Source organism: Vipera ursinii (assembly GCF_947247035.1).
Source record: "Vipera ursinii genome assembly, chromosome: 2".
NCBI classification, from domain to species: domain Eukaryota; kingdom Metazoa; phylum Chordata; class Lepidosauria; order Squamata; family Viperidae; genus Vipera; species Vipera ursinii.
Window position 1 is genome coordinate 169,856,516 of NC_139513.1, and position 27,458 is coordinate 169,883,973.

The 27,458-nt window shown below is 42.2% G+C and overlaps 2 protein-coding genes across 2 annotated transcripts; both read left to right on the forward strand.

Annotated features, from left to right (window-relative positions):
• Positions 1-542: 542 nt before the first annotated feature.
• On the forward strand, positions 543-7,901 carry PIM2 (Pim-2 proto-oncogene, serine/threonine kinase). The gene is made up of 6 exons (XM_083351582.1): positions 543-839; positions 3,903-4,009; positions 4,460-4,510; positions 5,482-5,854; positions 6,432-6,608; positions 7,160-7,901. Exons 1-6 carry the CDS (start codon positions 800-802, stop codon positions 7,324-7,326), a joined length of 915 nt encoding a protein of 304 aa, XP_083207708.1. The 5' UTR covers positions 543-799; the 3' UTR covers positions 7,327-7,901.
• A 4,976-nt stretch (positions 7,902-12,877) lies between these two features.
• Positions 12,878-27,343, forward strand: SLC35A2 (solute carrier family 35 member A2). The gene is made up of 4 exons (XM_083352489.1): positions 12,878-13,030; positions 15,276-15,458; positions 23,166-23,317; positions 24,456-27,343. Exons 1-4 carry the CDS (start codon positions 12,976-12,978, stop codon positions 25,197-25,199), a joined length of 1,134 nt encoding a protein of 377 aa, XP_083208615.1. The 5' UTR covers positions 12,878-12,975; the 3' UTR covers positions 25,200-27,343.
• Positions 27,344-27,458: the final 115 nt, after the last annotated feature.

Here is a 27,458-nt window from a genome sequence, read left to right on the forward strand (position 1 = left end):
ACGCCATCTTGGTTTATTAGGTCTCTTTCGTGGCCGCTTTTTATCAAGTGGAATCCGTTCTATGATTTCTTCCTTGGTCCACCTGCCATCAGTTCTTTTTTGCTGTGTGACCAGCCCAAATCCACTTCAGTTCTTTTTACTCTTCGGATCTTACTGAGAGTAATAACAGACCTACTCCTGACTCTGGATGCAGAATTATACTCAGCGACGCTTTTCACTGACTACGGTACCACGGAAAAGGGAAGTCTTTTGACCGAATAACCGAAATTCCGAGGAACCTGCTGACTTTGGCGTAAGGGTGCGGACTGTTCCCTAGAAAACAGCCCGGAAGACAGGCGCAGCTCGGTTTCCACAACGTAACCGGTTTACGTTTATTTTTATTTTTAATTTTTCGAGCCATTGCGCAAGATCTTTTCCCGGACGCGGGGCGGGGACTTCCCCGCGCTCCACTTCCTCCTCCCTCCTCGTTTGCATAGAGAGGTAGGTGGGCGGAGCGATGCAAATACGCTCGAGTCCCTGATAGGCCAGAGCGCGGGAGGGAAAGGAGCGGTGCTCGAGTTTGCCCGGGGAAGCGGCGCTCCGAGACGCTGAGCGGAGAGCCGCGTTTTGGCAAGACACACCAAACGCCGGACTTGCTGGGCGGAGGATTTTTCCATTTTGTTTTTATTAACGTAACTATGCCGGGTAAGGGAGCTCGGTAAGCTGGGCTTAGACAGCCTAGGTCTGCTCTCTCTTTGCTTTTCCGCGCTCTCCTTGCTCCTGATCGGAATAGGGGACTTAGCTGGCAGCGTCGGCGACGATGATCCCACAAGGCAGTGAAGTCGCCTGGAGTCCGGCAGGTGAGCTGGAAATCTCCCGACCCCTTTTGCTTTTGCTTTCTAAGGCGTTCTCGCAAGACGATTTTATTTATTTATTTATTTATTTATTTACTTACTTACTTACTTATTTATTTATTTATTTATTTATTTATTTATTTATTTATTTATTTATTTATTTTAATTCCATTTAAATCCCGCCCTTCTCCGAAGACTCAGGGCGGCTTACAAGCTTAGCAGTAGCCTTCATTCTATGTATATGCCTGCTTTATTAGGGCTTTCACACACACCCCAAGCGGCATTATTACAAAGTCAGCTTAATTGCCCCCAACAATCTGGGTCCTCATTTTACCTACCTCGGAAGGATGGAAGGCTGAGTCAACCTTGAGCCTGGTGGGATGATGAACCAAAACTTGACCAAACTGGCCGGATTTGCACGGTGCACCAAAGCAGTGCAATGCAATGAAGGCACCCCCCGGGCCTAGAATGTTTTCTAACTTACGTAGGTCCGCGTGTTGTATGAACCCAGATGGTGCCGTTAATCCGAAGGCATCACACCCTTTTCCCCCCCCCTCTCCTTAGTGGATTCTTTTCCACGATTACATAAAAGAACTTCAGAAGCAGTGGTGAAAAGCGGGATGGTTTTCCGATTAATTGCTACCTCGGAGCACCCTTGGCAGACTGCAGCTGGGAGGGTTGCCCAATAAAGCTCAGGCCCGCAGACTATCCTACTCAAGTATTTCAGAGGTTACTCTAAATGTGCAAGAGAAATATCTTGGCTTCTGAATCACAAAAGCAAGCAACATTCGGCTCGCTTTTAAATGAGCCCGCCCCGAGGGAGATCGCTCTCGACATACGTAGCACCTGTATACCGAACTACTGTATTCTTGTATGCCACCTTGTAAGGGACCCGTGCAAACCTTTTGGTTTTTTTTTATTAAGAATCACGGTTGTCTAATAAAAAGGCTCCCCGCTTTTCTTTCTTTGCTGGGACGACACCTGATCGTGCTTTTAAAAAAGGAAATGTTTGGAGGCTAGGATGGAGAGAAATAAGTCACAAGCCAGTCGCAAAACCCTCTTAAGGTGCCCAAACCTCAGCAGCACGCTGGGACTGGCTGCAAAACCAACCAGCGCTTACTTAACTTGCGAGTTATTGTCTAACCAAGGTGAAGGACTAGGCAACAGGGCTCCGTGAACGGTAAAGGGTTGGTTTTCCCTTCCTAGGACAGGTTATACTGGGACTCGAGGAGCTGCACCTTCGCACAATCTTCAATAACTCACACGCACAAGGGGGCACTCTATTGTTTCTCTATCGCCGCTAGTACGGTGGGTGTAATGATCTAATATTAAGGGATCCGTGGTTGGACACCCAGAGAAAAACGGTCGGGAGGGCGAAAGGACGCAGAGAGGAGAGCGAAACCCTTCGCTCTGCCAAACCGTTGGGGATTGGTCGCGCGAAGCGGGCTGCCGCGGCTCAGGGCTGCCCTCTGCTGTCGAAAGGGCGCGCGTGCAAGTCCGTCCCCATCCCTCCGAGAGCGAGGCGTACCGTCCTAAGATGCTGAGTTTAGTTTCCCTTTCCAAATAGAAAGCCAAGACTTGGCAGGTGGATCTTTTGCTAATCCCTGCTTTGCTTCTCAAGATTGGCTACAGAAGGGGGCAAGACCCGGACTCCTTCAAGGCAGATTTTCAGATTCCAACCACAGGCTTACTTGATTCCAGCTAGTAATTTGTTTCTCTATTTCTTCCACACTAACCGCTGTTTCTCTGGCACTGTTCTCTCACAGTGTTCCCTCCTTCCCTCCATTCAGGAATCTTGCCTCCTCCCGAGGCTCTCATTCAAATCCAAGACAACTTCCCAGCCCCTTGCTAGTCATCATCGTTAGTGAACCATCAACTAAATGTGGGCAATTAACTGTCAAGCTGCCTCACAAAGGGCTGGTGGTTTAAACAGAAGTAACTCATTTACAAGAAGATCTGTGGTTTAGGATATATAAATAGCAGAAGTGTTGTTGTTAGTGAAGGTTGCCAATTGACCCTTGTGTCTTTTGTACAACACCAGGAAGAATAGAGGTCTACTGATAAGAGAAAATGGCAGCCTGGATTGTATATGTGGATTTAAATGTGTGTGTGTGTGTGTGTGTGTATCAGCCCACAGCAAGGGCTATTTGATCAAAAAGTCTACTTGTGGGATTTGGATCATAAACATAAGCATCTCTCTCTCTCTCTCTCTCTCTCTCTCTCTGCCTTTGAGTCATCGCTGACTTCTGGAAACTGTATGGAAGAGAGAGAGAGAGTGTGTGTATGTGTGTGTGACTGGCCCAATATCACCCAGCTGGCTTTGCCCAAGGCAGGATATAAGCAAAGTACCTACAACAGGTGCAATTTTCTTCCTTCTCTGTATTGCCTTATTAGAGAAAGCGTCATTCGCAAACTTGTTCCTGTTACACAGCTGTTACAGACAGAGGATTACCACTGACATAAAAGAGGGAACTTCCATTCATAGCAGGAGATATATAAATAGTAATAATCGGACCCATGATATCCTGACTCGGGAGTTCCTCTCTCCACCCATATTGTTTGTACTAAAGTTGAGCTCAGAGAGACTGCCCTGCTCTGTGTCAACTGTGCAGAGTTGTTTCCTGGAAGGAAGGGATGAGATCAGATGCCATATCTGTGAGTCACCTGAAATTTTGCCACCACCTCACTTCCCCACATTGAAGAGATCCAAGAGTAACAATAAAAATAACCTGAGAAAACAGATTTGAAAGCCCATTTCAACACCCCAGAAGTGAACAGAATGTCTTCAGAGCTCAGCTGCTGCAGTTTCCCCCATCAGCAAGCTGGATGAGATTGGTGTAGTTCCAGGTGCAAAAAGCAGTGCTTCTGGGTGCTGGGAGCTGCTGTTGGAATGCTGCCCTAAGTGGGGTGAATACTAAGTTGCTGCTGTCTCAAAAGATTGAGTGGCAGCCCTGCCTTGTGAAGATCCCTGCCCCTTCCCCCATGGAAACCCCACCAATAGCGTAAAGAGTTTTCTTTATGTTTATTTATTTAAAACAAATGTATAATATCTCTCTTGCATTTTTCTAGGCAAGGACAAGGAATCCTTTGAAGTGCTGTACAAACGAGGCAATTTGCTTGGCAAAGGTGGCTTTGGAACAGTGTATGCTGGGTACCGAGTTGCTGATGGACTGCAGGTGAGATGGCTGTCCATGCTATATATAGAAGCAAGTGTGGCTCTGCTTTGTATACATTGCAATGAACTGGGGAATTTGTTTAGGGATGTTATGATGGCCTATACCAGGGGTGTCAAACTGCTGGCCCGTGGGCCGGATGCGTCATGGCGAAACTGCGCCCACCCCATTGCCGGCAATGGAAAAAAAGTTACGTCACGTCACGTTGCAAGTTTGACACCCCTGGCTTATAGTGATTGGACTTTGAGAGAGCTTTGGATTGACTTTGGCAATAATCACCATTATTTCCATGAGCACCTTACGTACCTGGGAATCAGGAAGTTGATAGTCCATCAGAATAGAAAGCTCTAGCTTGGGGAGGAGTCAAGGAAATTAATTCTGCTTCACCTGTACAGGTGAGAAAGAAGGAGAGCGATGGAGCTCACATCTCTGTGGTGTTTTTTTCTTCAACAGGTCGCAATCAAACACATTGCCAAGACCAAGATTACAGAGCGGGCTGAGTTGGTGAGTGTGCAGAATATCAGGGAATACACCGGTTCTAATCCTAGTGGAATTTGAAGTAGGAAAAGCTTATAGCTGACCAGAGGCTAGAAAAAAAGGACAAGTGACAGAATGGAGGCCGCAAGTTGGGGCCAAGCTAAAAATGTCCTCCTATCTGCCTGTGCTGCTTTGTGTATAGCTCCAGGATAGGTAGACTGCATCCTCCCTTTTACCTTGTCACACACTTCATGATTATTATAACACACGATGAGTGGGAGGCTTAGAAAAGCTAGCAAATTTTACTGGCTGTATACAAAAGTGTAAAACTAGCCCTTCATTGGGTAAAGAACTTTTCTGAAGTGACCTTGAGCATAAACAGGGGGAAGGAGGATGCACTACATATCCCTAAGCGGCATCATTGAGTTGACTTTCTCACTGTGAGAACTTGGGGGTGTTGGAGGCCTTTTACAATTCTGGATCCTGCTCTGCCTTTTCCTTCGGAAAGGCTAGAAGTTATAGTTCTGTGAGAAGTGAACCAGAGATCTGCAACCTAGATTTTGGGTATGTTACATAGACTTGGATAATTTGCAGCAGATTTGAACAAATGGTCGTCCTCGAGATAATACTGGTTTATAAAACCCACCATTCCTGCTTTGCGGTCCAATCATGTCCCATGTTTGCTTCATAAGACACTATGATTTTAGCAGTTTAGGACTATTACCTAGAAATAAAACCTGGTTCTAGACAAGGATCATGGAGTAGAAGAAGCTCTGAGCAATTTTTTTTAACATTTTATTTCAACTTACTCCAATAGGGTGCCTTCAAGAGTCTTGCATTTGCAATTCCTAGAATTCTGATTAACCAAAAAAAGAGCTAGGAATTCTGTGAATTGCAGCTCCAATACTTTTAGTGGATATTAGCTTAGGAGGGCTGCTGCCTTTAGTATTTCTGTTCCTCGCCCCTTGATTTAAATCCTTCTCTCTTTCCCATTTCAGCCCAATGGGTCTCTGGCTCCTCTGGAGGTGATGCTGATGAAACTTGTTGGGTCGGGATCTGGGCACCGGGGTGTGATTCGCCTCTTGGACTGGTACGAAACTCCCGAAGGCTGCTTCCTGGTACTGGAGCGGCCTGAGCATTGCCAAGACCTCTTTGATTACGTCACAGAGCAAGGACCGCTCTCAGAGAAGCTTTGCCGACACTTTTTCCAGCAAGTGGTGGAAGCAGTATGCCACTGCCATGCCGAAGGGGTGGTCCATCGGGACATCAAAGATGAGAACATCCTGGTAGACGTGCGCTCTGGCAACCTCAAGCTCATTGACTTTGGGTCTGGAGCCTTGCTGAGGGATTCAGTCTACACAGATTTTGATGGTGAGTCTCCAGCCAGCATTTCTCCACTCTGCTAGTCCTCAATTGAACAGGATCATAACCTTCTTTAACCTGCAAGCCCAATGGCTGCCCTATATGATTTCATACAATGATAACCTTAGTGTATGGCTTTAGGGCAGGTGTCCAGGATACCCTCACAGTGACTGGCTAACCTGGACAGCCTGATCCAATTTGTAGGAGAGGAAGTATTCCAGATTACTGTCTAAAGTGGGAAAACCCATAAGAACATTACATCCATGCCTAAACTAAATTCACTGCACATTACTCAGTGATGGTAACAAGCTGTGATGGAATGTTGTCCGGATCCACAGGAAGGAGGGAGGGAATGCAATCCAGAGGAGCAAGAAACATCACAGTTTGTGTGGGAGAAAGCAGGTAAAGATGGCTGCTCCCTAATAGTTCCCAGAATACTTTTGTGGTGCAAGTTGTCTGCTTTAATTTGGTAGGATTTCTATCTATAGCGAGGAACAATAAAGGAAACTGCTTAGAGAATCTCAGTTTGTCGTTCTTGGTTTTTGGAGCCTGACACAAGCTGTTTCCTCCCCTCATCTTCTTTCAGGTACCCGTGTGTACAGCCCACCAGAGTGGGTCGAATTCCAGCAGTACCATGCTCTCCCAGCGACCATCTGGTCCTTGGGAATACTGCTGTATGACATGGCATGTGGGGATATCCCATTTGAACGAGATGAAGAAATCATGGCTGCCAAAGTGCAGTTCCGCACTCCTGTCTCTCCTGGTGAGTCCTCTCTAGTGCTTCTTGGTTGTGTGCGTGCGTGTGTGTGTGTGTTGGTGTGTTTGTTAAATATCTGCACTGCCCATCTCATCTTTCTAGGTAGCCAGGATGGATCAGTCCTCCATTCTCAGCTTGGGCAATGGGAGACATCTAATTTCAAATTCAGATGTGATTTTACTCAATCTGATCAGAGCTTACTAAGAATTCATGAGGCATCCCAGACTTCCCCATATTTTCTATGCAAAGCTACCTCACTAATATCACTGCCCTACCTTTTGGGCTCCCCAATTCATCACCAGTCTGAGACTGGACTTAGAAGAGGCAGTCTGGTGCACTGCAGAATACCATTGCTTTAGTAGAGGGCCTAATGAGGGCACTACCAGTTGCTTATCCACTTTCTTATCTCTTACCAGAGCCTTAGGAACTAGCTACTGTACTCTCTTAGGACTTTCTAATAAGAGAATCACAGTTTCTCAAGAAGTAATTCACCAGGCCAGAGCACTGAATATCTTCCAAGTGGAGGGCTCTTTCTAAATGCAACTCTTCTTTTCCAGGCCTGAAAGACCTTGTCCAGTGGTGTTTGTCTCCACAACCTTCCGAACGACCCACATTGGAGCAAGTGCTTTTGCACCCGTGGCTAAAACGTGATCCCCATCTTCACCTTGAAGAAATGCAGGGCTCGCCATCGCCCAGGGCTACAGTCTGCAACAGCAGTGGTTGAAGGACTAAGCCTGTTTCCTGGCTGTGCCTTTCCCCTCTACGATGGGGTAGTGGTCCAAGTGGTAGCCACCGGACCTCAAGCAACCGGATTCAGTTACTGGTTGAGAAAGTGTAACCTGGTTCTACAGGCTTGTTTTTGTTTTTAAGAAGCTGTATCATGAGAGGGAGCTTGAGCTGGTAGAAGCAAATTCATTGACCCAAGCTTAATCTCCTCTCAGCTATCCAGAAGATGTTTCAGTTCTGGCTTTGACCAGGAGAGGACATCTCGATATGTGTAAATACTTGGGTATTATTAATTTACAAGGACTCCTGCACATTTTGGGGGAAGAGAATTCTTGGGTGGATTTCTGCTACCCATCCTTTCCAAACTCTTATCAAGGCTTCTGGCCAAAGGAGAAGCTGGAAGGGATGGAGGTGGTATCTGGTTTACATGTACGGGTGTGTAACTTTGGTTTATGGATATGTGTGTTCTTTTTTTAAAAAAAAATGTATTTAAAGAAGCCATCATGCAAAGACCTGGCTCTTAATGTCAAAATCTGAGTGGAATTCTATTTAATAAAACAGAATTGAATCCTTGTTGCTTTCAGTAAGAAGCTCATCAATCTCATTTTCTCATTAAATGCGAAGAGCTGTTCCATCTTAGTGGGCTGGAAGCTAACTCTCTTGCCTGGGCCTGCAGGGGGATGATGGAATCACATATCAGTGAAGGGAGGGGTCTTTTTTCTTTAAATGCCCTTTTGGGCTGAAGCTGGGAAATTCTGGGAATTGAAGACCACACATATTAAAATCACTGAGACTGAAAAACAGTGTCCCCAAACATTGGTTTCATCCCTTAGGTAATCTCCATTGGGGCAAATTTGTACTCTGGTGACTAACTATGACACACATAGTTAGAAGGTTTTCCCAGAATTCCTTGGGTAAATAGGTGACTATATACATTTGATAACTAAATAACCAACCAACTAACCATGCAGACTTCTATGTAAATACATTGTCTTTTCCAAGATGTCTTTCAGCTTCCCAGGCTAGCTAAAAAGCAGTGGAAGTATCTGATAGCCTCCCATATATCACCTTACCAAGGTCTGATCCAAAATTTTTAAGATGAGCAAAAGTCATTTTCTGTGATTTTGTACCCTTAGCCCTCCAAAGAAGTGAATAAAGAGACCAACATGAAAAAGAGGTGAAAAGGATGCTTGCTGTTCCTGTTTTAGGGGAACATCTATTGTATTTACCTAATATTATTCATTTTTGGATTTCTCCATCATAAAATAAGGGCAACTCTTTGACAGTTGTCATGAAAGTTGCCAAGTCACCAATTAACTATCATTTACTGTACTAAAACCTAATTAGCTGAGTTCACATAAAGTACTAACTAAACCACCAGCATCCGATGAGTTTGCACCACACATTATATCACAAATGACCCATTTATGTTTTAATACAGCGTGCTGCATGAAACTAGCTACGACTTGATTCCTCTTTTCAATAACAATACCAGGTCAAGAAGGTGAAAATATTAAAACCCGGGACATTAAAAGTTAACAAAAAAAATATTAGGTAAGAAGGATTCAATCAGAGGAGGTGGAGGTGGGATCTTAGCTTACTAACCATCTCCAAAGTGGGATACACCATCAGGGCCCCAAGCCAATCAGCCGAGATAGATTTTCAGGCCCTTTTGCAAGGCCAGCAGGGTGGGAGTGGATCTCCTCTTGAGTGGCATGATATTGCAGAGGGTGGGAGTCATGGCAGAAAAGGCTACTCTTCTTGGACCACACCAGGCAAAACTCCTCGGCTGGCAGGGTTAGCAACATCCCTTTCCTTCCAGACTGAGTGGGATGGGCCAGTCCCATTGGGCTGAGACAGTTCCTCATATGCTGTAGCCTGCTTCCATAATCACCAATACCTTGAACTGGACCTGGAAACAAATTGACAACCAATGCAGCTCACTCAACAATGGTGTTACCTGGCTATCCTGCAGGACCCTAGAACTGTCCACGTGGCTGCATGCTGTTCCAGTCATAGCTTCCAAAGTATTTAATTTGACAGAAACAAATAAGACTGCAGTTGAAAAGCCTCTTCCCAAGTTTCATAGGAACTCAGTGTCCCCTGCGGTTCACATGTTATGACACTTGCAATGATTCACATTTGTCTACTAAATGCCTCTTGCTGATGACAAAGTCTATAGTTGCCACATCAGGGTCAAGTAAAAATCGTCATTGAGGGAGGGAGAGAGGGAGACAGGGAGAGAGAGAGAGAGGGAGAGAGAGAGAGAGAGAGAGAGATTCAGATTTCAAAAAGCAAGTCAATCTTTTCAGTCCATTGTTTTCAGAAGCAACTTGCACTAATAATCTGCCATCATAGTTTGGTGATATATCTTAGAAGGTTCTAGGGACTGAAAATAAAACAAGGAGAGGGGCTGTCTAGCAAGCTGCATGCCTGGATTGCCCTTGCTGTAGTATCCCAATTAGGCAAAGGTTATCCATGCTAATATCTCCTCTGATGTTACAATGGATCTAATGTGTACACAAACGCACCACACGCATATTCCATGTACTTGTCTTTATTCACCAACCTTTATATATAGATAGCATTATTTACAGTATATTCAGACACTCCTAGAAGAGAGATGTGGTGGCTCACTGGGTTAGGACGCTAAGCTTGTCGATCAGAAGGTCAGCAGTTTGGCGGGTCGAATCCCGAGTGCTGCGTAACAGAGTGAGCGCCTGTTACTCGTCCCAGCTTCTGCCAACCTAGCAGTTCGAAAGCACGTCAAAATGCAAGTAGAAAAATAGGGACCACTACGGTGGGAAGGTAACAGCGTTCCGTGCGCTTTTGGCGTCTAGTCATGCCGGCCACATGACCACGGAGACGTCCTCGGACAAGCGCTGGCTCTTCGGCTTTGAAACGGAGTCGGAAACGACTAGCACGCATGTGTGGGGGAACCTTTACCTTTACCTTAGAAGAGAGAACTGAGTGTAACATTATGCCTTCCTCTCACCCGGATTTGACCTGAGGTTCACACCCGTCATTAAAAGCAGAACATTCCATTACTGGGAAGAATGCCAGTCTAATGAAACCAACAAGACAAGTTCCTGTAAATTCCACCCTCTGGGTGCCAGTCTGGGAATGCCAAGCAAGATCGAGAAGTGACGCACCCCAGCGTCACACTAGTGTTTACTTAGCTCCTGAGTACACAGGAAGTCACCACACCCTGACAAAAGCTGGTCTGTCCACCTGTATGCCTTCTGCCTGCATCCGTGATGTGCTTTGCTCTTGCCCTTCCCAGTTGCAACATCTGGTAGGAAGAGTAAATCCGAGACATTATATAGAATAATTTCTACTATTGAAGTTGGATGCTGCTTTCTAGTGATTTAAGACGGCATGAGCTGAAATGCTAGCTTCTCTTTAGAAGTGCCACCAGGCCTCATGCCTGTTAACATGTTTTACTGGCAAACTACTACTCTTCTAAATGAGAGGCAAATCAACACTCCATCATTATGGGTAGTCCTCAACTTACAAGTATTCGTTTAGCGACTGTTTGAAGTTACAATGGCACTGACAAAGTGACTTATGACTGGTCCTCACTCTTATAATCATCCCACTATCCCTATGGTCATGTGATCAGAATTTGGATGCTCAGCAAGTGGCCTATATTTCTAACACTTGCAGCATCCTAGGGTCATGTGATTGTCATTTGTGACCTTCTCAGCACACCTCCCAACAAGCCAAGCCGTATGATTCATTTAACTGCAGTGACTCGCTTAACAACCATCACAAAAAATGTCATAGAATTAGGTGCGACTCACTTAACAATTGTCCCAATTGTAATTGTGGATTGTGAACTGCCTGTACTCCAAATGCATGTTTGACCTGATGTAAGTATCAGATATTGCATTTAAGGTAATCTAAGGCAATGACCAGATTAATTTCATTCAGAAGTACCACACCTATCCTTATATCAGCTGACCTGTTTTTCTAACATCCTAAGAATCCAATTGGCTCTTTGCTTGCTCTGAATCATGTCAGAACTTCCTTTACAATAGTGGATATTTTGGACACAATATACAAAGACCTAGCTCTCTGGAAAAGGCTATAACCTGAGATGATGACCAGTAGCAAAATGGATGGGCTCAGTTACAGTGATAACAGGTACACCATTGGAAGACCTGAAACACCAGGTTAGAGCAAATTATCATAATGATAATGATAATTTAAAGATAATCACTAAAAATTGACAACACTGTGATGCTACACAATCAATAGTAGAAACTGGATTCACAAGAATGTGGTACTCTTGGGGCTTTTTATTAACAAGAACTATAACATTGCCTGACACCATTGGCATCCATTAAATTGTTTCACATGTTTTTTTGTGTGTGTAACACCAAAGGGGCAGAGTTTTGATTGTGTGTTTGCTCTGTCTTGGTCCACAGTGTCTAGAGTTGTCCTGGAAGTATCATATGCAGTGATACTCCCTGGACCCACATTGGAGAGTCATGCCTTTATGTTCTACAATTTATGTATGTGTATCATGGTGTTGCACACATACATTAAACAGGCAATGTTGTCTTTTTCACAGCAATAAAAGCCTGCAATCTTGCAGATGCCTCTGTTGTCTTCTTAGCAACTTGGGAGACAACTTGTATTCTCAAATGACAGCAGTCCAGTTGCGGAGATTTCTGTGACTCAGACTGAAAGACTATTTTCTTTTGAAGTGGGTCACTAGGAGTTTGAGATGGTGGCCCAAGGACCCCACAATCCATTTCTGAAGGACACGTCCTACCAATGTTCCCTTATCCTTTGCTTTGTCCCTAAGCCCACCATAAACATATCTCAAGGTTATATTTAGTTCTCCAATGTTTTTCACTTCTCACACAATTCTTCTAGGGTATTTTGTTGAATACTTTGGTTGAGGATACACTGAATGCCTAGTGTTGGGCCATCTCATTGAATCAATCTTGTGTAGTGGTGGAAGTGCTGGTTTAGAAACCAGGATAGTGAGTTCGAGTCCTGTTTCACACATGAAAGACGGCTGGGTAACTTTGGGCCAGTCTTTCTCTCTCAGCCATACCCACCTGACAGGGTTGTTGTGGGGAAAATAAAAGGCAGGAGTATCAGGGTGAACTGGCTGCAACAATAATTGACTGACCCTGATATCAAGGGCTGAGAGTGACTGGCCGAAAGTCAAGTATTCGGGTTTCATGCCTATGGCGAGACTGGCACTCGTAGTCTCCTGTTTCTAACCTTGATCCTTAACCATTACACTAAACCTTCTTCTTCATCATCTCCTTGCCCATTCCACACCTCTCCTGTCTGAACAATGCCCTCCGCAACCAGTTTTCCCTGGGCTAAAAGATTTCTGGCTTCTGCAGTGGGATCCTAACACTTGACCAGCCTTTGTGTTTTCGCGGGTCGAAAAGTGCGGAATTAATCGGTCTATCTTTAAAAAAAACTCTATGGCACTTTCACCAACGCCGTGACGCTCTAGGAAGAATATTAGCAATCTGGGATTTGACCCCGCCTACCTTCTCGCTTTCTAGGCCATCTCTATGGCCGGCTGAGGTTTTACCGGAAGCGAAATTAGGCCGGCAAGTGGGATGCGGAAGTGTCCGTTACAGTGGGAGAGCTCGGCTTCCCCGCGGTTGCCACCATGGCAGCGGCTGGGGGCCCCGGAGGCGGCGTTGACAGTCCGGGGGCGACGGCAGGTGAGAGAGGAGAAGGGAGGAGTGGGGACGTTTCGAGGTTTCTCCTTGCGCAGCAACCAATTTTCAAATATTTTCAAGTCACTGATTTCCCATCTCCCTGCTACCTATAGAGAGGTTGTGTTGCCTCCTTCTCCGGGAAGGTTTTTCCTTTCCTTCGAGCTAGCCTTCTGGGTATGAATTCCTGAAGAAATAAAATAGTCCCCAACATCAGGTACTTGCTTCTTCCCACGTGTGTGTGTGTGTGTGTGTGCGTACATACATACATACATATACATATACATGCACACACACACACACATGGAGGGGGGAAACGCGAGAACCCTATTTACTGGTGGGAGTGGGGAATGCTAGCCAATTAATTAATTTAAAAAGCAAATTGGAAGGGCTGGTAGTTATCATAGAGGCTTCAAGGAGAGTTCCCTTGAGGTTTTGAGTAATAGGTATTGGGGATAATCCTGAAGAAATTAAATCAGACACTGTTAATTTCCTAATGTTATGAGTTTCCCCATGTGCTGCGGGGTAATTGGTGTTGTGGACAAATGGACTATTTAAAATGCAGTAATAATTTTTGAAACTTACTGCAAACCAAGGTGGGTACATTTCAAAGCTAGTGTGGTATATCAAGGATAAAAGTGAATCCTGTCTTTAAGATGGCAAGTGTACTTAGGCAGCAATTTATTGTAAGACAAACTTCCTTGAAGCATTTCATATATACAAGTAGTATGTATTACACAACTGAGCTCAAAATTCCCTTTGCTAAAAAAAAGGCCGTTGTTAAGTGAGTTTTGCCCCATTTTATGACCTTTTTTGGCACAGTTGTTCAGTGAATCACTGCAGTTAAGTGAATCATGAAGTTGTTAAGCAAATCTGGCTTCCCCCATTGACTTTGCTTGTCGGAAGCCATCTAAGAGGTTACGAATGGCAATCACATGACCCCAGGATGCTACAACTATCATAAATGCATGCCAGTTGCCAAGTGCCTGAATTTTGATCATGTGGCCATGGGGATACTGCAACAGTTGCAACTATGAAAACCAGTCATAATTCACTTTTTTCAATACTGTTGTAACTTCAAACAGTCATTAAATGAATGATTGTAAGTCGAGGACTAGCTTTAGACAGTTGTATTTGGAGTGCGCCAGATTATAAATATGTCCTTTTTTTAAACATTAGTTTCCTTATTACTTGGTTTTCATTCAAGAAACAAATTACCTTTCGTTCCTAGAATAGGAATGTTGCTCTGCAAGATAAGGCTTATACCTTTTCTTTGCTCTCCACTTCCTGTCCAATATGCCTCTTAAATTGATAGGCACAAGAAAGAGCAAAAGAAATAATCCGGTTTAAACATTACCACAGAAGGATGGAAATCCTTAACCTTTTTTTTGACATTGCTGGAGTTATGAGATATGAATCATTAGATATTGCTTCTGAATTACTTGTGTCATTTGCCAATTAGATTAGAGAGAAGGCATTTTCCCATTTGACGTCAAGAAACTAGAATATTGGATTTAAGTGCTCATTATCACTCATTGTATTTATCAAAACCAGACACATTGCAAACAAAAAAACATAACACTATTCCCTTTTGGCAATTTATTAAGATTCCTGCTCTTGGAAAATGAAAATGGAGGGTCAGTTTAGGCTTCCAATTGCCTCTATAGGCCTGCATTTTGAACTTTGATTATTTGTGTAAGCTAGTGTTGGAAATTTAATCAGGCATCAGACTGACATTGTCGGCCCTTTGGGGGCAGTAGGTTAAGGGATGAAATACGCCCCAATGAAATTAAATGTAAAAGAGGAATATAACTTTGAAACAAAAAACGGTGCCTGCAAAATCTTTGGTTTGGCATTGAATTTTGACAGTGCAAGCTGGAGTCTAGGGACTACAAAAATGAGACTGCAGAGCAGTTGTGTCAGCCAGGATTGCCCTCTTCTGACAATCCCCATTCTGCATCCTAGCTAGTGAGCTGGCAACTAATGGAAGAAGGTGGGAGTTGGTCTTCATGTGTATCTGTTGGTTTGTGTGAATCTGTTGATTCTCCATGTTCTAACACCTGTTTTAGTGGTTTCTGATACAAGAAACTTAAAAGGGACCCAGAGGTTCTGAATTATTTCTTACATGAAAATCTCGAGTGCTGTTTCTGGATGGGGATCATTTCATTTCAGTGCAGCATCTCTTGTGAATCAGCTGGGGAGCAATATTGGTAGAAGGATGCTGAGCTGTTTTCTACTTTTCCTTTTCCAGGTAACCGACAGCTGAAGTACATCAGTTTAGCAGTCTTAGTGGTGCAAAATGCCTCTCTCATCCTCAGCATTCGCTATGTGCGCACTTTGCCAGGGGACAGATTCTTTGCTACCACAGCGGTGGTTATGGCTGAAGTTCTTAAAGGAATCACCTGCCTACTGCTCATCTTCATTCAGAAGCAAGGTGGGAATATCACTCCAAGGAAAATGGAGGCCCTTAAGGAAGGGCTTGCTTTTCCCAACTTGGTTCCATGTTCATTAGCAGTCTTGCCGGATTGAGATTTGTGTTTCTGCCATTGACCAGCCTAATGGTTGAATTGAAAAATCTAAATCTCTTTTAATGTCATTTCTACGTATTACTATTTATGAGCATATCTGGATTTGGTTCACCATAACTTTAACTAGCATGGTTGAGTGCTTGCAACCTGTACACAAAATTGGGAAGAAAACAAGCAAGGGGGAAAAAATTTCTATGGACCCAGAGAGAAACAAAAACATAATTAAGCAGTTGAATTGTGTGAATCAGTAAATAATTTAAAACATGTATATGCAGTCATAAAACTCCTTCTGTAAACAGAAATATATACATTTATTTTTTTTAAAGAGCCAAAGTACAAAATGAAACACCTGATTTAACAGACCAATTGATGTAAGGTGAGCAGTGTCTTTTCTTGTAAGGGCTTATTTTTATTTTAATTTACTTACATGCTGGTCCAGTCAACAAGTGACTCTGGGCAGCCTACATGTGTCACTGTGCAATCAGATCAAAAGGGCAACAACCACAGTAATCATTAATTCAGCAATAACCGCAAATTACCCCTGTAAAATCCCATAATGTCATTCTACAGGGGAGCTATTATATATTCCAGACCTTAAAGGTATATTTGAAACGCCCAGGGTTAAGTGTAGAGGAGAGTCTGATCTGGGGACGGGCTGTCATTCTGGAGAAGGGGGAGCAGTCGTGGAAGAGGTTTACCCCTGAGCTTCCTGCAGTGATATTCCTTCAGGATGGTGACCTTGTGGGAGCCCATACTCTTATTGCTTACGGGTTGGGTCAGGGCCATTGTGAGAAAATACCTGGGTCTTTAGCCATGAGAATAATCTATAGGGAGCCTCAGGGCCATTGTGGCTGAAGCCCAAGGAATCGAATCAATAAAATCAAAACCCCAGCAGAGACGAGTCCTTCTGATTACCTTTTGCCTTCTTTTTCCCTTGATCTCTTTTGCAGTCCCCATTTCCCTACAGCTGGCTAGAACAGTTTATTGTTGCCAGGGGTCTTAACTGCTCACTCACAGAAGGTTTATTGAAATTAACTCAAGGACTTAAGACTGTAAACTCTAGGAGGTGCGATACATACCCTAAATCAGACATGTCAAACACAAGGCCCGGGGGCCGGATCCGGCCCGCGAAGTGGTTTCATGCGGCCCGCGAAGCCATCCTGGAAACAGTGAGGGAATGGCCCCCACTGCCTTGGCCCCGGCCCAGAGACCCCCCTTCTGCCAGAGACCCTCAGATCTGTCCCACTCCTGCCCAGGCCCCCATAGGCACCCTTGATGCGAACGATGTAGAGTTGGCCACGCCCACCCAGTAGGCCATACACACTAGCCACGCCCACCCAGTAGGCCACGCCCACCCAGGCCACACCCACCCGGCCCCCTGAGGGCAACTGCAATGCTGATGCGGCCCTCAATGAAATTGAGTTTGACACCCCTGCCCTAAATCCTTTTCTTCTCTTTATTTTATTTTATTTTTTATTGAGTTTTACAGATACATTTTAAACATAAAAAACATAAAACCCCTTCCCCCCCACCTCCACCCTATTTCCCCTCCCTCTCCCTCTCCCCACCCCGACTTCCCAGAGCAAATACAGGGTATTGACCCTAACAGTCTTAAACTATAATATGCAAACTAACTATAATAACACTTTTAAGTCCTATCGCACTTTAACTCTCCTTAAAAATAACTAAATAATAACAAATCTTCTAAATCTAATACTCATTCAAATGCTAAATGAAACTTTTTGGTCCTATATTTATTCTGGATATAAGCCATCTTCTCCATTCCAAAATATATTATCTTTGTTGCGAATGGTCTTTCAAATATGCTGAGATTTTCGCCATTTCTGCCAAATTCGAAACTTTTAAAGTCCATTCTTCTATAGTAGGCAAATCCCCCTTCTTCCAATATTGCGCAACCAAAAGTCTTGCTGCCGTTATTAAATTCAGCATCAATTTAGTTTCTATAGCAGTAGAGTCAATAGTAATACCCAGCAAAAATAATTGTGGAGAAAATTTTATCTTTTTCTTAAATATCTTCTGCATATTCCACCAAATTTTAATCCAAAAAGCTTTTACTTTTTTACAAGTCCACCATGTATGATAATATGTTGCATCATCACAACCACACCTCCAGCATTTAGGCTGATAGTTTGAATACATAGATGCCAATTTCTTAGGATCTAAATGCCACCTATAAAACATCTTATAAAAATTCTCCCTTAAATTTTGTGCCTGTGTAAATTTTACATTTCTGACCCATATCTTTTCCCAAGTGTCCATTGTTATAACCTCCTGAAAATTCTGGGCCCACTTTATCATACAATCTTTAACAAGTTCCGTTTCTGAGTCAATTTCTATCAGTGCATTATATATCTTTAGATGTGCAGAACCTTGATCTCTAATTTGTTTAACCAAATTTTCATCTACTATAGAAATACCAATTTTCTGATACTGTTTCCATGTAGCTTGTAACTAACTGCCCATACTGAAACCAAGTTTGTACTATCTTTTCTTCTTTTAAAATATTAAATGGCTTTAATTGCCAGACATTTCTTTCCAATCTAAGAATTTCTTTATATGTAGTCACATCATGCTTAAATCCCACATTAATATTTTCTATCACATGTTTAGGTATTGCCCAAATTGGAATTTTAAAGTTCAACTTATAACGATATTTTCTCCAAACTTGCAACAGGGCATATCTTAATATTTGTATCTTAAAAACATTATCCACTTTTTTATCATACAATAGATAATCATGCCAACCATATAACAAATCATATCCTTCAATATTCAATAATCTCTCTTGTGTTGAATTGAACCAATTACTAATTGATGATAATACCGCAGCTTCATAGTATAATTTAAGATTGGGCATTTTAAGACCACCTCTTTCACGTGCATCTTGCATTATCTTAAGTTTAACTCTCGGTCTCTTCCCTGCCCAAACAAATTTATTAATACCTCTCTGCCATTCCTCCAAATTTAAATCTTTTTTAAGTATAGGTATCATTTGAAACAAAAATAAGAATTTAGGTAAAACATTCATTTTCACAGCTGCAATTCTTCCCAATAAAGACTTGTAATTTTTTCCAACTATCTAATTCTTTTTGTATTTTTAACCATAACAATTCATAATTATTTTTATATAATTTCACATTTGAAGCTGAAAGATATACCCCCAAGTATTTGACCTTTTAAACTATTTCAAATCCCGTTAGTTTTCCCAAAACTTCCTTTTGTTCTTTGGTCATATTTTTAGACAATATTTTAGTTTTTTGCCTATTTACCTTAAATCCAGAGACTTGTCCATATTGTAAAATTATTTCCATTAAATCTATAACCGATTGAGTTGTTTGACCTAATGTAATAACCAAGTCATCCACAAACGCTTTCAATCTATAATCTTGATCTTTAATTTTAATTCCCTTTATTTTCTTTGATTCATGTATCTTAATCAACAATATTTCCAATGTTAAAACAAACAATAATGGCGACAACGGGCAACCCTGTCTTGTACCCTTTTCAATTTTACAAGCTTCTGTTAGGCCACCATTGATTATTATTTGAGCTGTTTGTTTTTGATATATTGCCCTAATAGATTGTAAAAACTTGTCACCAAACTCCATTTTTTCCAAAATTTTAAATAAAAATTGCCAATTTAATTGATCAAATGCTTTTTTAGCATCCAGAAAAATCAGCGCTGCAGGGACTTGATTATTTCTTTCCAAATATTCTAATAAATTTACAATATGCCTCACATTATTTTTCATTTGCCTACCACTTATAAAACCTGTTTGATCAGAATAAATCATTTGCTGCATAACCCCCATTAATCTATTTGCTAAAATCTTTGCAAATATTTTATAATCATTATTTAAAAGTGATATAGGCCTAAAATTTTTAAGTTGAACAAGATCTTGATCTTCCTTCAGAATCAAAGTTATAAATGATGTTTTCCACGATGGAGGCACTTCTCCAGATTGTATTGTTCTAAATAACTCTTTTAAAGGCTCCACCATTTCTGATTGTAAATTTTTATAATAAATAGCTGATAAACCATCTGTTCCGGGTGCCTTACCCACTTTTAATTGTTTATTTGCTAAAATAATTTCTTCAGCAGTTATCAATTGATTCATCCCTTCCCATTGCTCTTGCGTAAGTATTGGGATATTCACATCCTGTAAATAACTATCCATATCTAAACCCTGCTTTATATCCCTAGCATATAATTTAGAATAAAATTCAACAAAAGCCTTTTTAATGAGATCTTGCTGAAACACCTCTTTGCCCTTATATTCTATCTTATCTATATTACGTGATCTTTGTTTTTTCCTTAATAAGTAAGCTAACCACCTACCCGGCTTATTAGCATTGTTAAAAGTATTATGTTTGGCATATCGTAAATTAGTTGCTACTTGATCTGCCATTAACATATCAAACTGTCCTCTTAGCAGATTAATTACTTCTTTCAACCTCTTGTCAGATGGGTTCAAAATAAGAGCTTTCTCTTTCATCTTTATTTCCTCCTCTATTTCTTTACGCTTATATTCCATTCTATGTCTATGTTTATTATTCAAATATATTAACACTCATATAAGCTTTACTTGCATCCCAAACCATTTCAATGGGAGTATCCTTATGCATATTCATAATAAAGAATTCTCTCATCTGCTTTTTACATTCTTCCACATTCTCTTCATATCTAAATAAATTTTCATTTAGCCTCCATGATCTTCTTTCCCCCTTGCCCTTATCCAATTCCATCCAGACTGGTCTATGATCTGATAGAGTTCTTGAACATATCTTAATCTTCTTAATCCTAGAAAAAAAATCATTAGAAATTAATACAAAATCAATCCTAGAAAAAGATTGATGTCTATCAGAAAAAAAGTAAAATCCTTTTCTTCCAAATTTCGTTCTCTCCAGATATCTCGCAATTCCAAGTCATCTTTCAAATCAAAAAAAGATTTTGGTAATCTGGCGTGGCTTGGAGTATTTTTAAAAAACCCTTTTTTATCTTTCTGAGTGTCCAGCACTCCATTCCAATCTCCCATCAAAATGTACGATTTATAATCCCATTGAATTATTTTATCATGTAACAGTTTGTAAAATTCTCCTTGCTGTTGATTAGGTGCATATACTCCAGTTAAAAGTGTTTTCTTCCCTTCTATTAATAGTTCAATTATGATATATCTTCCTTGTTTATCTGCTTCAATTAAATTAGCTGTTATGTCTTTCTTTACATAAATAACTAACCCATTTTTCTTCTCTGGAGCAGATGCAATAAACTGTATACCCAGTCTAGAATTTATCAAATATTTTTGATCAGATGCGCGAATATGCGTTTCTTGCAAACATACATCATTTTTAAATTGTTTCAAGTACTGAAATACTTTCTTTCTCTTTTTTGGTAAATTTAATCCATTAACATTCCAAGTTAGAAACTTTGTCGCCATCTTTTGCAACTTGAAGCTTTTGGAGCATTTCTTGCAGATCCACAGACATCTGCCTCTTTGGCGTAGCTCCTCCCACTGCTTCACTAGAAATGGGTTCCTGACTTGTAGTTATTGAACACTGTTGCTGTTGTTGTTGTTCCTTACGTCTAGATGCAGCCCATGTCACTCTTTGGGTCTTAGATTCTTCCATTAAAGTCATGGGTTGCACAATTTCTGAGATTTGCTGTACTTCTTGTATCTGTCACTCTTCTACTTCTTTTCCTCCTTTAACTTCTTCTTTTTCTCCTTTAACTTCTGAAGATGGTGGTGAACCTGCTTTCAAAACATTAGAATAAAAATCACGTGCCTTCAGGACTGTATTAAGACGATATCTTACTCCAGCATAATTCACCACAATCCCCATTGGTATCTCCCATCTGAACTGAAGCTGCTGTTTTTTTAATTCATCTGCCAAAAAAACAAAATCTTTCCTTTTTCTCAAAATTCTTGGGGGAATCTCTTTCAGAATGAAAACCTCCTGATTAGCCACTTTAAATCTATTGTTGTAAAAAGCTTGAATGATCTGATTTCTGATCTTTCTCTTTGTAAAGTACACAACCACATCTCTTGGCAGTTTCCTTTGCCTAGCAATCCAAGAATTAACACGGAATACTTTATCCATCTCCACAAAAAAATCTTCCGGTTGGATTCCCAAAATAGGCGCCAGAGCATCCACCAACATCTCTTCCAGATTTTCCTGTGGATTTTCTCTTAAGCCTCTAATCCTCAGGGCAAACTCCATGTCTCTATATTGTGTCATAACCACATCATCATCCATTTTCTCTATTTTATTCTCAACATCAGACATTTTAGCCTCCAGCATCAAATTATTCTGTTTCACTTCTTCCACACATTCATTCAGACTCTCATTACAACCTGAGAGCCCTTGAAATGCCATCAAAATGTCCTCCCGTATTTCCTTATTTTTTTCTTCAATAAGTTTTGCCACCTGCTCAGATATTTTTTCAGACTGAAGTTTTAAAGCATCTTTTAAAGAATCTTGTAAGTCTTTTAAAGTCAGTGGAGGTGCAGCAGCTGCAGCAGATAACATCAAAGATTGAATTCCAGATTGCTGAACAGGTGATGCCCCCGGACTTTTAGAAACAGGAATTCAAGGTGGTTTGGAGGCCACTTTAACACCTAATTAACTTTCTTTACACACTTTCACTTTTCCGCCCTCTTGCGATTGTAATTTAAATGTTAAATATCCAAGTCTTCTAGTCACTTTTAAACAGCTCCAAAATTTAACAAAATCTTAAAGTTCTGAAAATCCACTTTAGATATTCCTCCTCAGTATCCAAACAATCACTTTCACTTTGAGAAGAGAAAAAAAGAAAAAGGTCACTTTCAATGCTTGTTACAAAGAATCACTTAGGTGCCATCTTTCCCTCCTTTTTAAAATTGAAACAGGAAAAAAGTTAAAGTTCCAGAGTTAAAGTCTTATACTTGCTGTTTATATTGCTCCCGCATCCGCTCCGCCTGCATCAATTACTCCAAAAAACAAACAAATCCAGCAGGAGTGGATTCAGCGTCTTGTTCTGCTTAAAAGCAGAAAAATCCTCCAACCTGGAGTGTTTCCGGGCTTCGGGGGGGGGGGCTCTCACCCTTCAAGCCCCAGAATAAACATTCTGGGGCTCTAGGGGAGCTCTACCCCTACCCAGAGACTCTCCTTCCCCTCTTCGCCTGAGGGGAAGGGTTTTAAGCTGCGGAACAGCTGATCGTCGGCTGCTCCGCGGCTTTAACAAAATCGGAAGGCTGGCGGTCGATCCCGACCGTCCTCAACACTGAAGCGCCACCCGGAAGTCATTCTCCTCTTTATTATAAACGCCTGTATTGGACCTTTTCTTATGCCCGACCACTGGAAAAAGGATTATTGCACGCCACGTCCCCAGGGAGACTAGTATTTCTGGTTCTGTCTGTTCACTCTCTCTGTGCTTGTCCTGAGTATTTTCAAAGGATAGGAACAAATATTTGCAACGTCAACTGGGGATCTCTCCCTTTTGCAATTGTTATTCATGTCAAAGCAAAAAAAAAACACAACACCCTGAAAAAAAAATAATCCGTTGTGACTTGATATGTATAAGAAACAGTTTCCTGTCTGTATCCTTTTTCCAGGTAATCTGAGACAGTTTGCTGCCTCTTTGTACGATTCCATTTTGGTACAGTATATGGACACTCTCAAGCTAGCAGTGCCTTCTCTCATTTACACCCTCCAAAACAATCTGCAGTACGTGGCCATCTCCAACCTGCCAGCAGCTACCTTCCAGGTGAGATGCTCCTCCTCCTTTCATTTCCACTCTACTGTAAAGTGCTCTCGGGAAATGTTAGAAGCATCTTTCCGAAGGAGAATGTCTTTCACTTCCATCTACTTTATGTCCCTCTTCCCCACATCAGAGTAATTGAGGATGGGGATCCCGAGTCATGTTCCTTTAAGTCTCTTGGACAGTGCTTATTGAAATCCCAGGCGCGTATCTGGAAAAACAGTGTGTTTCCCCGTGTTATTATTTGATTTCATTATAAGTACACTCTTTATCCAGGTGGCATTAGGGTTTGTTCACCACAGAAATGGGGACTTTAGCTAGCTGTCTGGATGGAAAGGACTCTCAATGTCACATTATTTCAAAGCCATATCTCCCTGGATATATGGAAAGGCAGCCTGTTTTCTCTTTTCAGAAAAAAAGCTGAATGATGTTTATGTAAATTGTGGAACTTAAGCAAATCTCTTGCCCTGTGCAATTTTGAATATTTTTATGATTTGGTCTAATATACTTCACTTCTGACAATCAATTGGTGGGGGGGGAACATGCTGAATTACAAGGTTCTGAAATCTTAGTGGGTATTCTTGTTGTTCTCAAAACAAATAGTCACACTACCATAAACAGTAGAGAATTCCTCTCTCTTTAAAAATGAAAGCAAACCCTAATGGGATGTTAAAATGTCCAAATTGTTGCAAGCTCCACTTTTTAATCCACTTTTAAGGGATTAAATAAGGGTACAAACACAATCGTGGATATCTGATATTTGATTCTGAACCACTATGGTTTTCAGTAACCTTGTTTATTTCAGTAAGATGGTTGACTTAAGGTGGATTAAATCACTGCGGTAGCATTTTGAGATTTTGGTCTCTTTTTGCAAATGGAGAATAAGAACTGAAGAGGGATCTGGATCTCTTTAGTGATTTGGATTAACTTTCCCTAACCAGATATCTTCTGGATGAGTGGAGCTGCAACTCCCCCAAGTTGCTGGGAATTCTGGGGATTGCAGTCCAATGAGTCAGGAGACTTCTTGCATAATTTAGAGCCTGGGACTAAGGAGAACTACATAATTCTTAGGCCTCTGGCTGGTAGGCAGCTTCCTGATTCATGGCATATTGGAGTGGCTACTAAACTTCCCTGCCTTTCCCAGGTCACCTACCAGCTGAAGATCCTCACCACAGCTGTCTTCTCGGTGCTGATGCTCCGCAAGAGCCTGTCCCGTCTTCAGTGGCTGTCCCTCATGCTTCTTTTTGCCGGTGTAGCCATTGTCCAAGTGGAGCAGCAACAGGCAGGGGGCAAGCCAGCTCCCAAGGGCCAGGGGATGCAACAAAGCTACATGGTGGGACTTGTGGCCGTGGTGGTGTCCTGCCTCTCATCCGGCTTTGCTGGGGTCTATTTTGAAAAGATCCTCAAGGGCAGCACAGCCTCAGTTTGGCTACGTAACGTCCAACTGGGCATCTTCGGGACCTTGCTAGGGCTGTTGGGGCTGTGGTCCACTGAGGGGGCAGCCGTAGCTCAGCATGGATTCTTCTTTGGCTACACCCCACTGGTGTGGGGAGTGATCCTGAATCAGGCTTTTGGTGGCCTCTTGGTGGCAGTGGTGGTGAAATACGCCGACAACATCCTCAAAGGCTTCGCCACCTCCTTCTCCATTGTGGTGTCCACCGTGGCTTCTATCTACCTCTTTGACTTCCACCTCAACCTACTGTTTGCTCTAGGAGCAGGCCTGGTCATAGGGGCTGTCTATCTATACAGCTTGCCCAAGGGACCATTGTCCAGTCGATCCCTGGTGGGGGCAGCTATCCAGCAGCAGCAGGGCCACGGAGCACAAAGCAAGGAACTTCCTTCCGTGACTACAGATGGCTTCCTGACCAAGTCAGTACTGATCAGTTGAGAAGAACAGAACACCTCCTGCATTACCTGTCACTGGTTTCTTGTGAAGGTTCACGAAACCTGGACCCTCCCCCCACCTTTTTTTTTGCAACGTCCATCTTTTTCACTTCTCACTTTCTTTCCCTAGGTCAGGGGTAGGCAACCTCGGCTCTTTTATGACTCATGGACTTCAACTCCCAGAATTCCTGAGTCAGGAATTCTGGGAGTTGAAGTCCATGAGTCATAAAAGAGCCGAGGTTGCCTACCCCTGCCCTAGGTCTTCTCTGCTCTTTCATCTCCTCCCCCTCTTTGCCTTGGTCTTTATTTTCTTAACCTGTGTGCTGAACGCTCGTATTCTTCCGCTTTTTCTCTCGTCTGCTTCCCAAGTTATTCAGCTGCCCGTTTTATAGACCCATAAATTGTTACTTTAGCCAATTGTGTATAATTCTCCCCATACTTCAGCTGGCTATCTGCCGTTGTTGGCTTGAAATTGTTCACCTTCTCTTTGACTTCTAACTTTCCTATCCGTTTCTCCACTGTCCCACCTTTGGCGACATTGCCTCCTGAAAATCAACTTGGGGCAGAACTGTTACGGGAATATCCTTTCCCAAAAACTTCCTTATGTGTGGTCAGCAGGGAGAAATTTTATAAAGAAGTGTACTTTTAATAAAAGTACACAGTCACAAGAAATAATCACACGAAGGATTGAGAGGGGGATATGTAACAGCACATAAAGAGAGAAATGTGAAGAAAAAAACGTCATTTGCCCTTTGGAGCATACAAACGGTTTCTTAACTGCCAGATATACGAAAGTAATAGGAATTAGCTTGTTTACAGCTGTTTGCTCTGAAATTGTCAAATTTATCTACTGTAAGCAGATGAAAACTGAATAAGAAATGTTGTGAATGGGTGCGTGCATGTAGCAGTACCAGGCCAATGAAACGAAGGTGTTGGGTATTTGAGTTGCTTGGCGTTCTGCTGTTGTTCCTTCTCCAGCTCTGGTTATTTAGCAAATGCTGTTGGATCATTGTGGAAAGGGAACTGAGTTTAAGGTGTAGTTAATTCTTTCCTTCCTTCGGTGTATATTTAGAATATTAAATGTTTGGGAGTTACTGGGCAAATGTTGAATCATTAGTAATTAATTAAGGTTTTGTTATGGACAGAGAAGATGGACTGGAACAGATTTGTCTCATTTCACATAAGGGACACTTGGCTCGAAGCAAGAAGAATCTCAGGGTAAAGGTTAGAGCCACCAGATACGGGCATATAATGTATATATGCGGTATGGGAAGAGAAATTTGTCCCAGCCAGAGATGAAAAGGACAACCATCTGCTGGTGCTGTGGCTATTAGAGCGCCAAAATAGGCCTTCTGGAACTCCAGGACAACCACAGGGAAGTCTATGGAGCAGAGGCTAAGAATCTGAGTGCCATTCATTTCTTTTGTACTTTGCAAGGAGGAGAGGTGATTAAATGAAAACAGGGTTCTTAGTGAACGTCTAAGCCCATTTCAAGTGTGTGTCCTCCCTCTTCGCCCACCCCCAAACAGAGGTCTCCCTTTGATCTGCACTTCCAGGAAAGCATCTGTATAGGCGCAGCTTGATGGTTCACATGTTGTGTACATTTTGAACCTAAAAGCAACAGACGGGTAAGAGAGGCTGGGATTCTAAGAAGTTAAGGCCCTTCTCTGCCGCAGTTTCCCTTTTATGTTAATACATGAGGCTTTTTGGGTTGTAAACTGCCTCCCTAATCCTTATGCATTTAATAGGGACTAGGTCTGTTGGTTGAGGGGGAGTACATTAACCCTGGAGTGTGTGTGTGAAGCGGGTGGGAGATTGTTGGGTGAATTTTGTTTGCTTTTGAAATGGGGAGGATAAACACAAGTCAACGTGATGTGTGCGAGTGTGTATGTACAAGTTTTTTTTTACATTGCTAATCATTTTTTTTAATGAATTTCTGCTTTTTTAAGGAAAACAATCAAAGAAAGCCTGTACTGTTTGTCAATGTACATAAATTACAGATGAATAAAGAGCGTGTATTTATTTAGCCTTCCTGCTTAATGATTGAGGAAGCCTTGAAAAGGGCAGATCTGTCTCATGCTGCATGTCTAACCCTATTAACACTGGGAGATGGCTGGGGCAAGGATGGGACAGCCTTTTCACTTGAGATTTGGGGACATCCAAATGAGAAAGGCTGGCATAGGGTATTCGTTTTTCACATGCCTGTGAGTCAGTTGGAATGTAATGACTGAAGCAGCAGCTAGTAGTATCTGAAACAATACAC